Here is a 15,891-nt window from a genome sequence, read left to right on the forward strand (position 1 = left end):
AGTCACTAAAACAGTGACCCTTAATGAAGTGTTTGTAGGATGGCTTACTAATGTGCATATTGTATAAACAAAGACTTAATTTAGAAAATATGAAGGACTGAGAGGAACAGAAAGGTCAAACAGTTTCTAAAAATAAAATATAAATCTGGATTATAAAATGTTTTAATGCATGTTTTACTAATGCTTTTTAAAGCATTTGTAAGCAGTTATTAACAACATTTGAGTTACCAGGTTGTTAAAAATACCTTCAGAATTAAAAGAGAAATTATGAAAAAAACTGCAAAAGCTTTTTCAAAATCCTTCAAAAATATCTTAGAAATCGTTAAACTGTTGAAAATGTCAAAGGTTATTTAACAATTATAAGCTAATTGTTATTAAGCATAACAAATAGCTTTATCAACCATCCAATTATTTATAAACCATCCAGTTGTTACCTAATGTGACTTCCAAATTATAATCTTTTGGCAAATTTCTAGTACTTTTTCTTTTCAGTTACACAAAAACAGTTTGTTTTTACATACTGTTTGTGTATAGATGAAAATACACATGCATGTCCTCATGAATGCTTCTAGCCAAGTCCACTGTGAGAAATCAGCTCCCCCTTTCAGTTGAGCAGCAACTGAGTCTTTTTTAGCTCAAACCACCTGCATGTTCCTATGTGGTGTGGTGGAGGAGGGGAGCTAGGGCTTTATCTCTTCATCAGACAACATCCTACAAGTACCTGGACTATACCATCATGTGAACAAGGGGGAGACGAATAGAAAATAGCTGAGATCGGGATAACTCCGGGAAAAAGCAAAGGGAAAGACCGCTGGTAGATTTTGAATGACAAGGAGTTTGAATAGTTGCAGGTCAAAGGTCAAGCGAGGCGGACGGGCGGGAGGTGGAGGGGGTGGTGGAGAAGGGGTGAAAGCAAGACGGGAGAATGCGCATTGTGATGGAAAAGTTTTTGGGGACAAAGGAGGCAACGGGCTCAGTTTGGCGTTGCGTTGAGCAGACAGGCCCTCCTTTGTCTCTCAACTCTTGGTCAGGAGGCCTCGCAACTTTCATTCTTCCCTCATTTCTTTCCCTCCCTCCCCCCCACTTTGAACGAATTGGTGCCCCTCACCCTCCCGTCTCCTTTTGGAGTCGTGCTGAAAAGAAGTGAAAGGGAAAATAGAGAGTTTGTAGTGTTGCACAGTTGTTAATTAACATGCAGATTTTCTGATTCGATGAGAGTATGGACTCAGGATTATGAGTGGTTCAAAATGGTGAGAACACACACACACACACACACACACACACACACACACACACACACACACACACACACACACACACACACACACACACACACACACACACACACAGAAACACATACTCCTTGCACACAGTAACCCCCCTTGTTGTTTTTCCAGGCTTCACTGGGAACCTTTGCCAGATAGACATTGACGAGTGTGCCAGCACGCCTTGCAAAAATGGCGCCAAGTGCACAGACGGCCCAAACAAGTACACCTGCGAGTGCACTGAAGGTAAACAAGTGCTGATTAAAGCTGAATATAACATTTTTGTTTTTTAAGGCAAACTGTAAGGTTTGCAATTGCAGAAATAAAATAAACCAATTATATTTACCCTAGGAAAAAACATGCCAAATGTAATAAAGATTAGTACAACAGTTAAAAAACTAATGTTTTAATTTATCCAGGTTACTCTGGGAGGCACTGTGAGACAGACATCAACGAGTGTTACTCGGACCCCTGCCACTACGGCACCTGCATCGACGGCCTGGCCTCTTTCAGCTGCCAATGCAAGCCGGGTTACACCGGGCGTCTGTGTGAGACCAACATCAACGAGTGTCTGAGCCAGCCGTGCAGGAACGGAGGCACCTGCCAGGACCGGGAGAACGCCTACATCTGTAGCTGCCTGAAGGGCACCACAGGTGACTGCCACACGCATACAAAAACACATATAATCATTACTTTTTAATGACATTCACGGATACTAAAATAAGTTTTTCAACAGGAATCAACTGTGAAATCAACATTGACGACTGCAAGAGCAATCCCTGTGACTATGGGACCTGCATCGACAAGATCAATGGCTACGAGTGTGCATGTGAACGCGGCTACACTGGTAAGCATTATTCTACACAGACAGCTGGTCATTATTGCGTAGGACCTTTTGTGTGGGAATAACATTTTTAACCCACTTGATTTCAAAATACTAATTAATACTAATACCTACTGAATCAGACAGACCTTCAGACAGACCTTCAATATGCCAATAGGCTCTCTACTATGCAAAGTTACCTTAAGACAGGTAAACATGGCTGCTGTCTCAGGTGACCAGCAGATAAATGAGTGTTTAAGGTGTAAGATTTAACGTATGGACAGAGGAGCGAGCCTTCCTGATGGGGAGGGTGACAGATGGCGAGCGAGTGCGCACGCTCCACTGAGGCTCGACCGGTATCACTTTCCAGCTCCTCCCTGTCCCCAACCTGCTGCTGTTAGGACACAACAAGCTGCCCTCCTGTACAAAGAGAGGACACACACACACACACTCTGGCACACACAGTCACCTGGGATTTGAGCGGGAGAAAAGATTCCCTGAAAGATTCCTGAAAGTTGAGCTTTTAAAAGCTTGGAAGCAGGTCCCTGCTCTAAAGCTAAATGGGCTTCCTTCATGCTATGCGTGGCACCAGGCTGAATGGCGTCAACGCTCCAAGTGGCCGACAAAGAGGGACTTAAAAACCCCTCATGTTTCTGGAAATTGATACATTGGCTGCTCTGAGATATAGATTTCATTGTGTTGCAGCTTTGTGTGATGCTATGTGACTTGCCTTTGTGTATTTCAAATAGTACCTCACATGAAGTGCAAAATTGTGTTATTGACAGCTGTTGCAGAAATTATTGTAGAATTTAAAAACCATCAGCTTACTGTCTTTACAAAAGACATTTATTCTCTTTCCTGCCAACATTTTTATCAGAAGCGTTATATCTGTCGACTAAACATTTGATTAAAGCAATGAGACAGTTAGCCTAGCTTAGCCGCGTTCACACCGGAGTACTTTTCCCCGTACTTTTCCCGTTTAGTTCCGTTAGTACCCCTTATTTTGCATTCACACCAAAAAGAGTACTTAGTGCCGGGAACTTTTACCCCCATTTTTAGAGCCTGCTGAGAGGTGGTACTATCCTGGTGGGAAAAAGTGCCCCAGTTCTGATTGGCTGGGCGAATTGCAAACCACGCCCCGTAAAACTCTGAAAAGCCGCCATTGTATTTGCTGGCATTAGCATTATTAGCATTAGCATTAGCCCCGTGCACCAACGGAGAGAGAATAACTTATGGCAACACAAAAAAAAACATGGGAGCGGTGGAGTGATGAGGAGGTGTCGGCGTTCTGGCGATTTACTCGGAAGGCTTCAGTAGAAGCTGCTGGGAGTCCCAGCAGCTTCTACTGAAGCCAGTCCCCAACTCCGGGGACTTCCGGCCGGGGACTTCGGGTGGCAGTATACACCGTGAAGTTGTTTGCGGCCTGCCAGTAAACCCAAAGCAGAAGAAGACGAAGTGACGCCAGCGGCTCATTTGCGTAATCTTCCCTCAGGGAACTTATTCCGGTGTGAACGTGATCTGTACTAAGTGCCCTGGGGTAATAAGTGCCGGGGCACTAAGTGCCGGCACTTAGTACGGCAAAGTACTTGGTGTGAACGCGGCTATTAGGCGCTTTCACACCAAGTACTTTGCCGTACTTAGTTCCCAGTACTTAGTTCATCAGAACTCTTTAGTTCTGATGAACTAAAGAGCAGATCGTGTTCACACCGGAAGTCCCTGAGGGAGGATTAGGCAAATGAAGCTGCTGACTTCACTTCTTCTTCTTCTGCTTTGGGTTTACTGGCAGGCCGCAAACAACTTCACGGCATATACTGCCACCCAAAGTCCCCAGCCGGAAGTCCCCGTCTACTGAAGCCTTCCGAGTAAATCGCCAGAACGCTGACACCTCCTCATCACTCCACCACTCCCATGTTTTTGTTTGTGTTGCCATAAGTTAGTCTCTCTCCGTTGGTGCGCTGGGCTAATGCTAATGCTAATAATGCTAATGCCAGCAAATACAATGGCGGCTTTTCAGAGTTTTACGGGGCGTAGTTTGCAATTCGCCCAGCCAATCAGAAATGGGAACCTTTTTCTCCCAGGAAAGTACCTGCTCTCTAGTAGGGACTAAAAAGGGGGTGCAAAGGTTCTCATTAACTAAGTTCTAGTTCCGGATTTTTTTGGTGTGAACGCAAAATTTCAAGAACTATCGGAACTATACTGGGAAAAGTACTCCGGTGTGAAAGCGCCTATAGTCCCCCTGTAAAAACCTTATAGTTTTTCATTTTTGGTATGGAATAAACAAATAAGATGCAATGTGTTGATTAGTGAACTCTAGGTGCTGATGGTTGTTTGTTTTCTTTTGACAAAGCCAGGCTATTCAGCTCTAGCCACATATTTAGCACACTGAATTGAAAGTTTGATGAATCTTCCCAGTTACCTTTTGCCTCTTGGCAGGCTGGTGATAATAAATATGTTTTCTACTCGTTGTACAAATTATGCTACATGATAGTAAAGCATCCTGTCCTTTTTCTCAGGTACCATGTGTAACATCAACATCGACGAGTGTGCCATAAACCCCTGCCACAATGGCGGCACCTGTATCGACGGCATCAACAGCTTCACCTGCGTGTGTCCAGAAGGTTACCATGACACCACCTGCTTCTCCCAGGTCAACGAGTGCCTCAGCAACCCCTGCATTCATGGCCACTGCGATGACAAGATCAACGGGTGAGACTTTCTACAAACTGCTCAATGATATTTCCAAAGAACCTTTTAATCATACTTTATTGTTTTTCTCTACGACAGCTATAAATGCCTGTGTGATTCTGGCTGGAGCGGTAAAAACTGCGACATTAACAACAATGAGTGTGAATCCAACCCCTGTATGAATGGAGGCACCTGCAAGGACATGACCAGCGGATATGTCTGCAACTGTCGCATGGGCTTCACTGGTCAGTATTTGTGTGGATTATTATTTGTTGATGTTTAAGCCTGGATGTGTCTCCAAACTATTTGACTGTTTTACCTCTTAACTGGAGTGTGTATAAAATACTGTTTGCTCTATCCGCAGGCCCAAACTGTCAGACCAACATCAATGAATGTGCCTCCAACCCCTGCCTCAACCAGGGGACGTGCATTGACGATGTCGCTGGGTACAAGTGCAACTGTGTCCTGCCCTACACGGGTATGAAAATATTATTGAAAATATTTGATACACCCATGTGTTGGCCTGGTCTTCAGGCATTTCCTTCCTTTTCCACAGCCTGTGTGCTTTAAATTATTGGGCAAAGAGGAAAAATGTGCGTGGGGTCAAATAACTGTCGAGGAAAGTTCAGCCTCAAGACTCCCTCAGGGCTGAATGACACCGAACCTCTGACTCCTTCTGCTTCTGTGTTACACAAGCATCCCGATAAGAGAGCTGGAAAATATTTTCATGCCATCTCACTTATTTTGTGACAAAACAGATAATGATGGAAAGGCGAAGGTTACGTTTTCTTGTATTTGTTGAGTCGTCTATTTCGGAAAAATCCACAGGACTTTAAATAATAAAGGGCCCTTCGCTTGTGCCGGGGTGGGAACAGGGGTTCTTGACACATTTCCTGTTTGCCTGCTTCCTGTCTCACAGAACAGCAAATGGTTTCACAATGGCCGGAAACTGGACCCTGCTTCCTGTAGGAGCCGTGTGTTATGGAAACAGATAGGGAAATGTCTCCGCAGGCCTCTCACACTGACAGAACCTGGCTAAAATCTTCTGATAGCACTGATTGAAAGATGATTCTGTGTCCATTTGGGTTGGGTTATCTCCAAGTTTATGACTCATACGTGGTATCAGGCAGTAGAGTTCATGTTAAACACATAACAGATGTCATTTATTTGTATTAAATATGTTATTTTGATTGTGTGTTATAGGAGAGAACTGTGAAACCTTGATGGCACCCTGCAGCTCTAAACCCTGCAAGCAAGGAGGAGTGTGTCAGGAGTCAGAGGACTATCAGAGCTTCTCCTGCATCTGTCCTGAAGGATGGCAAGGTACACATTAATGTCTTAATTCCTGTGTGACCTAAAGGAACTAGTCAACAATTCTTCTATGAATTCCCAACAAAAGAAAGCCCATTTTACAACAGAACTCTAGTTTCGGGATGTTCTTTCTCCCGGTATGGTCTTGCTAAAAATGCCAGATTATTTAAGAATGTATATCAATAAAAAAATTACATTTATTTATTACTTACACAATCTTACTGTTCAAATCATTCATCCCTGTGCCTAGCTTCAGAAAGCAACTAACAACTAGGAAAAAGTCAATAGAATAGTATAGAACAAATAAATACATGTGGCAATGTTTAACAAAAGAGAGATGTACTTTACAGTATCTTCCTTTTTCCACCCCTCAAAGGTCAAACATGTGAGGTGGACATCAAAGAGTGTGTGAAGAATCCCTGTCGCAATGGAGCGACCTGCCAGAACACTTTGGGCAGTTACCGCTGTGCCTGCAAACCGGGCTTCGCCGGACGCAACTGCGAAAGCAATGTGGATGACTGCAAGCCCAGTACGTTCTCAAGTTTCTCGTACATTACATACTCTGCTTCATCAAATACTCTACATTCATTTCAAACCAAGAGCTTAACAAATGGCTTAAAACACATTCGCTTAGCTTATCCTGATGCCCCCTCCTCCCACAGACCCCTGCAGTAACGGCGGCCTGTGTAAGGACGAGGTGAACGGCTTCCTGTGCACCTGCCAGCCCGGCTTCAGGGGCACAAAGTGCCAGGAGGACATCAACGAGTGCGAGAGCAACCCCTGCAAGAACGGAGCCAACTGCACCGACTGCGTCAACAGCTACACCTGCACCTGCCCGGCCGGATTCAGCGGGATCCACTGTGAAAATAACACGCCTGACTGCACCGAGAGGTACACAGTAGTAATATCACAGAGTATATGCAACTTTATATAGCACTTTAAAAGGCAAACAGGTTCAGCAACAAGGTGCTTCACAAAGACACATTTTAAAACAGAAACATTATAAATAAGTGTGAACATGTTATCAGATACAAAAAAGAAGAAACAGTTACACACTATTAAATGTATTCAAACCATTTGTATTATAAGAGATAAGACAGTCAGGTGAACACTGAACTCCGTGTGTATCTACACAAATTGTTAAGTAGGATCAACAGATTCACTTTTATGCACTTGTTCATGTGGAGCCCATTTTCTTGTCCACCACTGCCCCTTCTGGTGGAGGGTTGATGTGCACCAGCTGACTTCAGCACTGTTGCAGCTGTCCTATGAACAGTGGATTAGCTGGCCGGTACTCTAATGAGCTTGTAACTGTAGAGTTGTTAAAATGCAAGGAATGGTTTTCTGTCTCAACTATCATGGCAGCTCCCAGGAGGGAGTTTGAATATGGAGTAAATAAAAAGTATTTCTTCTTAGGTAACTTTCTATGGTTGAATCAGAAGTGAATGAATACACAACTTCAGTGGATGAGAGTTTATTTAGTCCTCTAGCTACTTTACATCTTATTGAGTTTGATTTCATACAACAATTTATTCTTTTTTCTTCTGCAGCTCCTGTTTCAATGGGGGTTCCTGTATGGACGGCATCAACACCTACACCTGTTTATGCCCGCCGGGCTTTACTGGGAGCTACTGTCAGCATGACATCAACGAGTGTGACTCCAAACCCTGCCTGAACGGCGGCACCTGCCAGGACAGCTACGGCACATACAAGTGCACCTGCCCTCACGGATACACAGGGCTCAACTGCCAGGTAGGCAGACAGGGAGGGGCTTTAAATGACCTTGTTTGTCTTTGACTTTATTTAGCGGTATAAAGTATTGTTGTGAACTTTTTTAGTGGTGTGCAGGTAAACACTGAAACATTGCATAAATAATAAGAAATAAACAAAACAAACTCCATCCGAACCAAGTTTAGCTCTGTGTTACTTATACTTTTATAATCATTTTGATCCACAAAACACCAAATCAAAGTTTTCATCAAATGTTTAAATAGTTATAAGTAAATTACTGAGTTTACTGCGTTAAACCTTCCAGAATTTGGTCCGCTGGTGCGACACGTCTCCCTGTAAGAACGGCGGAACTTGCTGGCAGAGAGGAACCTCCTACAACTGCGAGTGTGAGACCGGCTGGGGGGGACTTTATTGTGACGTCCCAAGTGTCTCCTGTGAGGTGGCGGCCAAACAGAGAGGTAAGTTGTGCCGTACCTGGGTTTGGATATCAAAATCACATCATAAATTGTGAATTAGTGTGTTTGTGAAAATGAAATGCTCACCGTCTCGTCCTGTCTGCGTAGGAGTGGACGTTTCCCTTCTTTGCCGTAACTCGGGTCAGTGTCTGGACGCAGGAAACGTGCACTACTGCCACTGCCAGGTTGGATATACTGGCAGTTACTGTGAGGAGCAGGTGGACGAGTGCACCCCCAACCCCTGCCAGAACGGAGCCACCTGCACTGACTTCTTAGGCGGATACACCTGCAAGGTAACAGCACTTAAAACAATATGCATCCAGTTGTTGGTGTTATACCTTTAGTAACTTGTTAAGATAAACCTAATTTGAACATTATTCCAGTGAAAACCAGCGAAGCAAGTTAATATGTTTTAATTTAATGTTGCAAATTGAGTGTCATCTGTCACTCTACTTGGCTAAACTTAATCAATTTGCAATTCTTGTCTTACTTTTTTATTTTGAAACTCAAACCTTTATTTTTAAATGTGTTGAATGCCTGAATGTAGAGCATGCATCCTTCGAGCTTAAACAACCCCAGGCATTGCTAATGAAGAGGCCTGCTTATAAATAGCAGGAAAATAGCTTGGTTATGTTAATCTCCTCTGGATCTGCTGGCCTTGGCAGGATGGAGGCCAGAAAACAGCCAGGTAAACAAAAAAACATCTCTGTTTCATGTCACACATTGATTCAACTTTCCCCTCTCTTCTTCCTCCTCTGCCTTCCTTCTTCTTCTCCTTCTTCTTCTCCTGCTCTCTCAGTGTCTGCCAGGATACGTGGGGACGAACTGCTCTGACGAGATCAATGAATGTTTCTCCCAGCCGTGCCAGAACGGGGGCACCTGCATTGACCTGATCAATACCTACAAATGCTCCTGTCCCCGGGGAACCCAAGGTCAGCAGACCCCACGCACACTCCTCCACACCACTCTGCCCCTCCATCCTCTCCTCCCTTGTCTCCACGCTTCATTAATTAGGGCTTAACAGCAGCCGGGGCATGTCTGCAAAACTCCTCCTCCTGTCTTGCCTCCATCCTTTCCTCCCCTAGTCAAATATGACATTGATTTTTCTCTCACTTGTGAGGGGAGGGTGTGTTGCCCAAATTGCCAGTGGAGTTGCGCATATCCAAAAAAAGATGACATATAAAGAGTTTTTAATTTTTAAAAAAATGTCAGAGGCCTTAACAAAAAGTTTAGGAAAATCAACCTTAAATTATGCATTTTTTATATTTATGGTTTTATTATTCCCCCCTTTTTATTCAGATTTGTTTTATTTTATTAACCACATATATAAACTTTTTTTTAATTATTTACTTCATTCTTACAAAATAATTGTTTCTTACTGCGATGTTCTGCTTCTATTTAACTTAAAGAGTGTTACCGTGTGGAAGCAGGACACCTTAAGTATTCATTTTATTTGTTAATTCTTAAAGTAGTTAATTGTATTTCTGAGGTTTGTTCCTGCTTTTACCCTCAATGGCCATAATGAATTGCAGCAATGAGGCATTTCCCATTTTTGAGGGAATTATTAGGCAGTTTTTTCCTACACTACATATTTCTTTTTGCCTGTGGCTTTAGATCAGGCAGTCATTTATAAAAGGTTCTGAACGTTAATGCGTTTGTTTTCCGATTGAAAGCTGACGATGTTTTTCCCTCCTCCTCCCTCAGGTGTGCACTGTGAGATCAACATGGACGACTGCATCCCATTCACCGACCCGGTCACCAACGAGCCCAAGTGTTTCAACAAGGGCAAGTGTGTGGATCGAGTGGGGGGCTACCACTGCATCTGCTCTGCGGGGTATGTAGGGGAGCGCTGCGAGGGAGACATCAACGAGTGTCTCTCCAACCCCTGTGACTATCGGGGGACGCACAGCTGCATCCAGCTCACCAACAGCTACCGCTGCGACTGCCGCACCGGATACACAGGTACACAGCCGGTCAGGGGGGAACGAGGTGGCCATTTTGTGTCAGTTTAGAGAATGAGGGAGAAACATGTGCTGTTGCTTAGGTGTTTTTTCAGATTCCCAGCCCATGAAAAACATTTAAATTCCTAGGGCCCTTTCTTATTCTAATGTTGTACAATAATCAGTTTTTGTTTTTACTTTTACTCGGTTCCTGTTATGCCTGTATATGCCTTTTTGGCCTTATACAGATATGATATTAAGCTGAACAACAAAATGTAACTTGCACTGAAATAGAGATGACACACTGTAAACTAATCAATTACTGTTGCATTTGCAGTTATTTTATGAATTGCTTAAAGTAAGAAATACATTTTTTTCTCATAAGTTAGGATTTGACTGCTTTTATATGCGTCTTATGTGACCATAGATTATATATTTATTTTGGTTTTGAACTGCTGGTTGGACTAAACAACCTCAGAAAACTGTACCATTTGAGGATATTTTTTTAAAGTGACATCATATATGGGTGTGACTCTTCAGGTGAACGCTGTGAAACCGTGTTTGATGGATGTAAGGGGAAGCCGTGTCGCAATGGAGGGTCCTGCGCCGTAGCCAGCAACACACAATACGGTTTCATCTGCAAATGTCCTCCTGTGAGTACCTAAACACTCCTACACACTTTCAAGCAAACACACACAGACAGGCAGATCACTGTCACTTGTAACAATATTATGTTAAATCACGTTCAGAGAAATACAAAAAAACTGCTACATCCTTTATTCTAACATTATCCTTAAAATAAGAAAATTGAGGCTTGAACCACTCTTTTTTTCCAAAAGGCCTAACTGCCATATTTTATATATTTGATTAAAAATATATACAGTATATATATATATATATGTTTTATCAATAGAAAAGCTTTATATTATTTTACTTGTGCATGTTACTATCCTCGGGAAGCAGTACCACCTTCTCTTACTTTAAATTTATCCTATAAGAAAAATTAATGGGGACCAGACTTTTGTCATCAGGAGAATACATTTGTGTCCTCTGATAATCACACACACACACATAGTTGACCTACATGCACACATAATAGATTTTATAATGATTATTTAAATAGAAAAATATAATAATGAGATCTGAAGTATTTTCCAAGATCCGATTGTAATCCTCATTTGAATCTTTTTCCTCCTCTAACAGGGTTTTACCGGCTCCACGTGTGAATATGACGCCCAGGCCTGCGGCAGCCTTCACTGTCGTAATGGAGGCACCTGCATCTCGGGCCACAAGAACCCCAAGTGTCTGTGCACCCCATCCTTCACCGGGCCTGAGTGCCAGTATCCCACAGACAGCCCCTGTAACTCCAGCCCTTGTTACAACGGTGGCACGTGTGAGTACACCACCGAGGCGCCTTTTTACAACTGCGTCTGCCCCAACAACTTCAACGGCCTCCGCTGCCACATCCTGGACTACAGCTTCCAGGGAGGGTTCGGACACGACATCCCGCTGCCGCCGCCCGAGGTGGAGGTCAGCTGCGATATCCCGCTGTGCGAGGAAGCTCAGCACAACGAGTACTGCGACGTGCTCTGTAACAACCACGCCTGTGGCTGGGACAACGGAGACTGCTCGCTCAACTTCGACGATCCGTGGAAGAACTGCTCGGCCTCTCTGCAGTGCTGGCGGTACTTCAACGATGGGAAGTGTGATTCGCAGTGTGACAACGCCGGGTGTCTGTACGACGGGTTTGACTGCCAGAATCTGGAAGGACAGTGCAAGTGAGTAGTGTTTGGAGTTGAAATTAAAACTGAAATATTAGTGGAATTGTATTTAACAGGCCGTAGTGTGCCACTGACAGATCAAAACAGATCCAAAAACTAAACAATTATTGTATTTTCTATTTAGATGGAAAAGTTCGAATTTACACAGTTTGGCATTTGTGGATGGTTACTTACTCAAATGCACTAAAGTTTTATTTTCCAGGCCAGGATTTAACTTTTTAAATAGAATCCATATTTTCGAAATAATATAAATTTGAACTTGTTGTCAATGCGGCCTCTGATGAAGATTTAAGGTTCACCTTTATTGTCATTATACACTGTAGTTGGCCCAGTTCATGCTACACAAAAAGACTATGTACAGTTTTAACACTGATTATTAAACTGGTCATATATTTTAAATAACAGACGAACAAACCAATGTATATATATTTCATTCACAATAGATACTTGGTTATATATATTATGATTTTATACAGTGTGTGTGCTTCTGTTTTAACCCAGATCATGTGACATTACTGGAGCAGGATAGTAATTCAATGATGTTTATTTGTCAATTCTTTTTAAGTCTATATTTGTGTTTCTGTGATGCAGCCATCTATTGCTATCTAAAGCTTTAATAGTGCTTGGTATTATTATTCTTAAGTGTGGTCATACTAAATATAATGAACTGCACCCCTAACTTAACCTCTTTTCTGCAGTCCTCTGTATGACCAGTACTGCAAAGACCACTACGCTGACGGCCACTGCGACCAGGGCTGCAACAATGCTGAGTGTGAGTGGGACGGCTTGGACTGCGCTAACAGCATGCCAGAGAAGCTCGCCGTGGGCCAGCTGGTCCTGGTGGTGCACATAGCCCCCGTGCAGCTCCTCAACAACTCCTTCGGCTTCCTGCGCGAGCTGAGCCGCGTCCTCCGCACCAACGTGGTCTTCAGGAAGGACGCCAAGGGCGAGACGATGGTGTACCCATACTACGGGAACGATCACGAGCTGAAAAAGTACACAGTTAAGCGCTCAGTGGATTCCTGGTCAGAGGTTCCTGGCAAGGTGCTGGACGTGATGAAGAGGAGCCTGAAAGACGTGGTGGGCGGGAGCAGGAGAGTGAGGAGGGAGCTGGATCACCTGCAGATCAAAGGGTGAGCAAAGATACCCTGAGATGTGTTAGTGTTTAACTATACTCCACGTTTTTAAGGATTCGGGAGCTAATTCATAAAAAGAGGTTGCCGCTTTTGTGGCAGCTGAACCTGCACGAGAAAGACAAGTGCTCTTGTCTATATTGGCATGTATTTCAATTAGGTAAAATCTTGCGTGTGGCACAAGATTACACACTCTATTACAAATAAGCCTTATTGCATCGACTTTCCCATTCACAAACATTAGCGCTCAGTGCGTCACACAGTAAAAGGACAATGATTAGGCTTTGATTGTAACTGATTGCTTATCTTTCCTGTCATCAGTGATTGTAGCTGGATAAAGGCATCGTCATGCATTCAATTAATTTAATTTTGTATTTAAAATTCCCATTTCAGTGGTCAAAATAGGTTTAAATATGTAGATTTAACTTGACCTCTCTGTGTGCCTTCTCTTCTCTCTTCAGTTCTGTGGTTCACTTGGAGGTGGACAACCGTCAGTGTTTCCAGCAGTCCACCGAGTGTTTCCAGAGCACCGATGACGCTGCTGCCTTCCTCGGAGCTCTGGCCTCCAGCGGCAAACTGGACGTTCCCTACACCATCGAAGCAGTTTATAGTGAGTACATCCCATTTAGGTCTCCATGGCTCAAATAAAGTGTGTTTGTAAGGTTTCAGTAGAGAAGCATCATGTTGCACTGGGTAACTGTTCTTCCTCATGATTCTTTTTAAAGGGGACCTATCATGCAAAATGCACTTATGTCTTTTATACATAAATATGTGTCCCCGGTGTGTCAGGGAACTCACAAAGTGTCAGAAAACAAAACCCTCTCTCTTTTCCTACGTCCACATCTCTAAAAAAAAGAAAAAAAAAGGGGGGTGCTAACGAGCAGATCCAGAATTGTTGCTCCTATAACGTTATTGGCGACATCCGGCCGACGTGACACGTCCCAACCTACAATGGGTGATCTGTTTGGTATTTTAAGCAAAAAACTTCACAGACATGTTTTGTATAGGTATGGCCCTACAATAGGTCCACTTTAAGTCAATTCCACATAAGGGGTGCCAATATACCGACATTGACGATGAACGATGAACCAAGTCATGTTAATAATACACATCTGAATATATCTTGTAAATTAATTCAGCGCCCACTGTGGTGTCTTTCAATTCTCGATTTGTCTACCTCCTCATACATCACACACGTACAGTATGAGTTTAATACATTTGCCAAAGAAAATAGACGAAACACACAAGACAAATTTACGTGATACTGTAGCATTATTATCATTTTAAAATGTTATCTAGATATTACTGTTATTGTGAACTATTTTATCTGCAGTTATGGTTTGTGTCTTAATCTGCCCCTGAAACTAGTCCCTAATGTTTGCAATTCTACTTCATTTGTGTAACATTTGCTGAAAACTGCAGTGCCCAGCAATAAAACTGAGTTATTTAATATTTTAAACAATAAGGCCATAGATTATATATGCATTTTAAAGATGTTTAAATAACTTTTGGTTTCGGTCTTTACAAAATGTAATATTGAATCAGAATCAAGTTTATTGCCAGGTCAATTAAACATACAAGGAATTTGCTTTGGTGTATGATGCTGCAAACGTAAACAACATAAGAAAATAAGTTGTAAGAAAAAATCTAAAATCGAACGAATATAATTTTTTTTAATAAAAAATAAAAACTATTGTAAGTATTTACACCAAATTTAAATATACAAAAGAAAATAGAATATTATCTTGCCAGCCTTATCTGCATTTCCACGCAACTATAAAGTCATTTTTGTACAGCGGTCTCTGATAATTACACAACTCAAATAAATAAATTATTCTGGTTATTAATTTTCCTATCAATATAAACAAAAATAAAGCCCAAAATCTAAAACACGAGAGTTGTAATAATAGATAAATGTGACCTGCTGGTACGATCCTTTGAGGCCTTGCTCTACGATCCACACACACACACACACACACACACACACACACACACACACACACACACACACACACACACACACACACACACACACACACACACACACACACACACACACACACACACACACACACACACACACACACACACACACACACACACAACACACACACACACAACACACACACACACACACTCATGCACACTAGAGGGTAAGACACGTGCTGTTCCTCTCAAACTGAACGTATCCGCCCTGCCCTCTGGTCGGGTCCTAACCCTACCGCTCTTTGATTGTGTATTTGTTATGCAGCGTTGAACAAATGCAATTGTGAATCTCATGGCCTAAACAATCAATCCTTCTCTCTGTGTGTAAATCCACTGGCTTCAGGCTCCAAAATGGTTAATTGCTGCAAATCAACTCAACCAACCCCCTACTCACACAATATAACACTCCATCTCTATCTGTCTGTCTCTCTCTGCCTTTCACAGTCATGTACCCATATACATCCGCAGATAACACACTCTTACATGCACGCACACACACTTCATCCCACAGTGTGAGGGGCTGCTGCAACCTTCACCTCGCCGAATGTAATACCAGGACTTAATGCATCTCTAAGGGTTTAGGTTGGGGGAGTTTATCATTTCAAAATCGTTAGTAGAAAAAAAGAGAAGGGGAAAAATTGATCGGGAGTGTGCTAGAAGTTGGGAGTCTTTGTTATCTCGAAAATCCTAATAAATCCTTCGTCTTTACAGCTTAAAGCGCGTGCAGTAATTTGAAGTTCATTAATCCCCCTCCTTTTTTTCTCTTAAAGAAGAAATGGTA

The 15,891-nt window shown here is 42.7% G+C and overlaps 1 protein-coding gene across 1 annotated transcript in view; it reads left to right on the top strand.

Annotated features, from left to right (window-relative positions):
* Positions 1-15,891, top strand: part of LOC117473139 (neurogenic locus notch homolog protein 1-like) — a 49,816-nt gene that overhangs the window by 27,152 nt on the left and 6,773 nt on the right. Inside the window, 18 exon segments of the mRNA XM_034118634.1 lie at positions 1,398-1,511; positions 1,685-1,918; positions 2,002-2,112; positions 4,602-4,794; positions 4,873-5,018; positions 5,138-5,251; positions 5,977-6,096; positions 6,461-6,613; positions 6,747-6,975; positions 7,635-7,836; positions 8,120-8,273; positions 8,379-8,563; positions 9,070-9,202; positions 9,975-10,232; positions 10,751-10,863; positions 11,414-11,988; positions 12,690-13,124; positions 13,586-13,734. Coding sequence (XP_033974525.1) covers positions 1,398-1,511; positions 1,685-1,918; positions 2,002-2,112; positions 4,602-4,794; positions 4,873-5,018; positions 5,138-5,251; positions 5,977-6,096; positions 6,461-6,613; positions 6,747-6,975; positions 7,635-7,836; positions 8,120-8,273; positions 8,379-8,563; positions 9,070-9,202; positions 9,975-10,232; positions 10,751-10,863; positions 11,414-11,988; positions 12,690-13,124; positions 13,586-13,734 — 3,618 coding nt within the window.

The sequence above is a fragment of the Trematomus bernacchii genome, unplaced genomic scaffold, assembly GCF_902827165.1.
Source record: "Trematomus bernacchii unplaced genomic scaffold, fTreBer1.1, whole genome shotgun sequence".
Taxonomy (NCBI): domain Eukaryota; kingdom Metazoa; phylum Chordata; class Actinopteri; order Perciformes; family Nototheniidae; genus Trematomus; species Trematomus bernacchii.